The following is a 2,878-nucleotide window of genomic DNA, read 5'->3' as shown; positions in this document are numbered from 1 at the left end:
TCTGGGGATACATATACACATTCCGAATACCCGTGGCAAGTTTTGGTACAAATCTCGCTTTGTTTTGGGCTATAGAAAAAAAACAAATTTCTGACAATGTATAAGAGAAAAGGGGTGCCATTTTTATCAGAAATTTCTCTTTTTTGTATTTCTCAAAATACAAAGTATTTCTTTTTTAGATTTTTACCGGGTCTTAGAAATGTGTCTATGCATTCACGTATTTGATTTATTTATTTTTAGCAACCGAAGTGTGTTTTTCAAAAATTTCAAATATCAAGAATAGACTGGAAGTTTTTCTCGCAAAAAAGAACCCTGGAGCCCGGTAGCTGCAAGCACTTTTCCCCTCCCTCACTCTCTCTCTCTTCCACATGCTGCCTCCACCCAGTCAACCAAGGCAAGGCAAGACGTTATTCGCGGCATCTGGCTGCTGCTTTGCCCGCGCCGTCACCTTCCTGCTCCATCCGCTTGCAATTTATATGCTGGAAGCCTCACAAGTTTATCCAATTCACAACCGCGCTTCGCCACCATGGATACTCCGAGTATGCCACCCACCCAACACCAGCCAGCCGACTCGCATCCCTACTCTGTCACCTTGGATATCGGCAGTCCCTCCTCCTTGTTCGGACGCTCCTGCGGTGGCATCGACCTGCGGTGGGTGCGCTCCGTGGCCGCCGGGGGCATCTTCTCCGTGTTCCTCCTCGCGGCCTACCTGATCGCATTCCCCTCCACCACAATATTCCATCAACGGTACCCCTCCTCTGCCACCTCGTCTACCTCGTCGCAGGCCGGGACCCCACGCTTCGCCTACCTCGTCTCCGGTTCGGCTGGCGAAGCCGGCAGGCTGCGCCGCTGCCTCCTCGCGCTCTACCACCCACGGAACCACTACATCCTCCACTTGGACGCGGAGGCGTCCGACTCGGAGCGCGCCGAGCTGGCGGCCTTCGTGGCCGAGCACCCGGTTCTTGCCGCCGTGGGCAGCGTGCGCGTGCTGCAGAAGGCCAACCACCAAGGGAGCATCACCATGGTAACCACCACGCTGCACGCCGCCGCCAACTTCCTGCCCGGCCCCGGCGCCGACTGGGACTGGTTCATCAACCTCTCCGCCTCTGACTACCCGCTCGTCACGCAGGACGGTCGGTACCACATATACGCTTATATAGCTGCTTCCATTCATGATTTCGTGGTGACATTATCAACCTCTGCAGATCTGATGGACGTGTTCTCGCGGCTGCCGCGTGACCTCAACTTCATCGACCACACGAGCGACATGGGCCGGAAAGCGTACGTTCCTCCGTAATAAAATCTGCAGAGAATGGCGTCGACACTTGCGACTGAGTTCGGTACCGCACACATGGTTTTTCTTAACAGGTCCTCGAGGGCGATGGCGGGGATCGTCGACCCGGGGCTGTGGAAGAACGATACCGAGAAGCAGGAGCTGCCCACCGCCTTCACACTCTTCAAAGGTATGAACCTTGGTATTCCAAATGCCATGTTTTTGGTGTATGAAGATAGACTAGGTCTTTTTCCCCAGGGTAATTTTCATTGCCGCATATAAGTCTTCTAGAAGTGGAAGTCGTACCACATGTTGTTAACTACACACGGTGCATCCATTGCCACCTGTTGAAATATATTTCCCGCCTCTCTTCATCAGTTTGGTCTTTTGGATGAATTGACTGTTTGAGACTTTTGGATAGTACTTTACAACCATACAACTAGACTGAACTTCAATTTGTGTGATAACCAGGTTCTGCTTGGACGGTGTTGTCACGGCCATTCGTCAAGTACTTGATCCGGGGGTGGAACAACCTCCCGCGCACCCTCCTCGTCTCCTACGCCAACCTCGTCTCCTCCCCGGAGGCCTACTTCCACACCATGGCCTGCAACGCCGAGGAGTTCCGGAACACCACCGTGAACCACCACATGCGCTACATCTCCCGGGGCGACTTCCCTGCGCATCAACCAGAACTCATCAACTCCAGCCACTGGGACAGGATGCTCGACAGTGATGCCGCCTTCGCATGCAAGTTTGGCCAGGACGACCCAGTGCTTGACAGAATCGACGTAGGGCTCCTGTCGCGGCAGCCCGGCATGCTTGCCCCCGGCAGCTGGAGCATCGGTGATACCGGCGGCGATGGCTCCTTCTGGATCGTGAGGGACGCGACGCCACTGCGTCCTGGCCCTGGAGCAGCCCGGCTGCAGCGGCTCGTCACGTCGCTCTTGTCTGAGGACAACTTCCGGCCAAATCAGTGCAAGTTAGTCGATGACAACGCCTGAGCTTCATCTGTGGGCACGGGCACGATGGGCTGCTGCCAGCTGCTAGTACTGCCGGCGGTGCTCCGTTTTTCTTTCAGGCTCAGCATCAGCAGTTAATAATTAAGCACGCTAGCTCTATGTATTCATGCACACACTAGAACTTTGGGAATGAGTGAGACGTGTCTTCTCATTCCGGCGCCAAGCAGTTGACATTCGAGATACACATATACGTATTTCTTTTCTCTTTGCCTATTTGTTCCTCGGTGCTGTGTAACATAACTGGCCCTTGAGCATTAATTTCCCGAAGAAATAAGGAACACTTCCTAGAGATCCTATTATTACCTCTCAGGGCCTCACCTTTGAGCATGTTGAGCAATTCGCCACCCTTTGGGAGAAGCTCTATAATGTCATACTCACCCCTGGAGTCGACGATACAATTATTTGGAAGTTTACTAAAGATGGTGTATACTCCGCGTCTTCTGCGTACAATGCTCAGTTTGAGGGTCTCATGGCCTCAACCATGATCTCAACAGTTTGGAAAGCTTCCCCCCCCCCCCCCCCCCCCCCCCCCCAAGTGCAATTTTTTTGCTTGGTTGATAATCCAGAATAGGGTGTGGACCGCCGA

General features: G+C 53.3%; 1 protein-coding gene across 1 annotated transcript; it reads left to right on the top strand.

The window, feature by feature from the left end:
* The first annotated feature begins 467 nt into the window (after positions 1 to 467).
* Positions 468 to 2,503, top strand: LOC125523760 (beta-glucuronosyltransferase GlcAT14A-like). The gene is made up of 4 exons (XM_048688826.2): positions 468 to 1,133; positions 1,206 to 1,281; positions 1,369 to 1,463; positions 1,745 to 2,503. Exons 1-4 carry the CDS (start codon positions 527 to 529, stop codon positions 2,272 to 2,274), a joined length of 1,308 nt encoding a protein of 435 aa, XP_048544783.2. The 5' UTR covers positions 468 to 526; the 3' UTR covers positions 2,275 to 2,503.
* Positions 2,504 to 2,878: the final 375 nt, after the last annotated feature.

The sequence above is a fragment of the Triticum urartu genome, chromosome 7A (assembly GCF_056163025.1).
Source record: "Triticum urartu cultivar PI428250 chromosome 7A, HENAU_Tu73, whole genome shotgun sequence".
Taxonomy (NCBI): domain Eukaryota; kingdom Viridiplantae; phylum Streptophyta; class Magnoliopsida; order Poales; family Poaceae; genus Triticum; species Triticum urartu.
Note: the sequence above shows the minus strand (reverse complement) of the source record. Positions and strands in the feature narration are given on the sequence as shown.

Bases quoted from the DNA above. Each gene is read 5' to 3' on its own strand.
- LOC125523760 (XM_048688826.2), top strand. From the start codon at position 527: ATGGATACTCCGAGTATGCCACCCACCCAACACCAGCCAGCCGACTCG. The intron at 1,282-1,368 runs GTACGTTCCTCC...TTTTCTTAACAG, and splicing joins AGCGACATGGGCCGGAAAGC to GTCCTCGAGGGCGATGGCGG. The intron at 1,464-1,744 runs GTATGAACCTTG...TGTGATAACCAG, and splicing joins CGCCTTCACACTCTTCAAAG to GTTCTGCTTGGACGGTGTTG.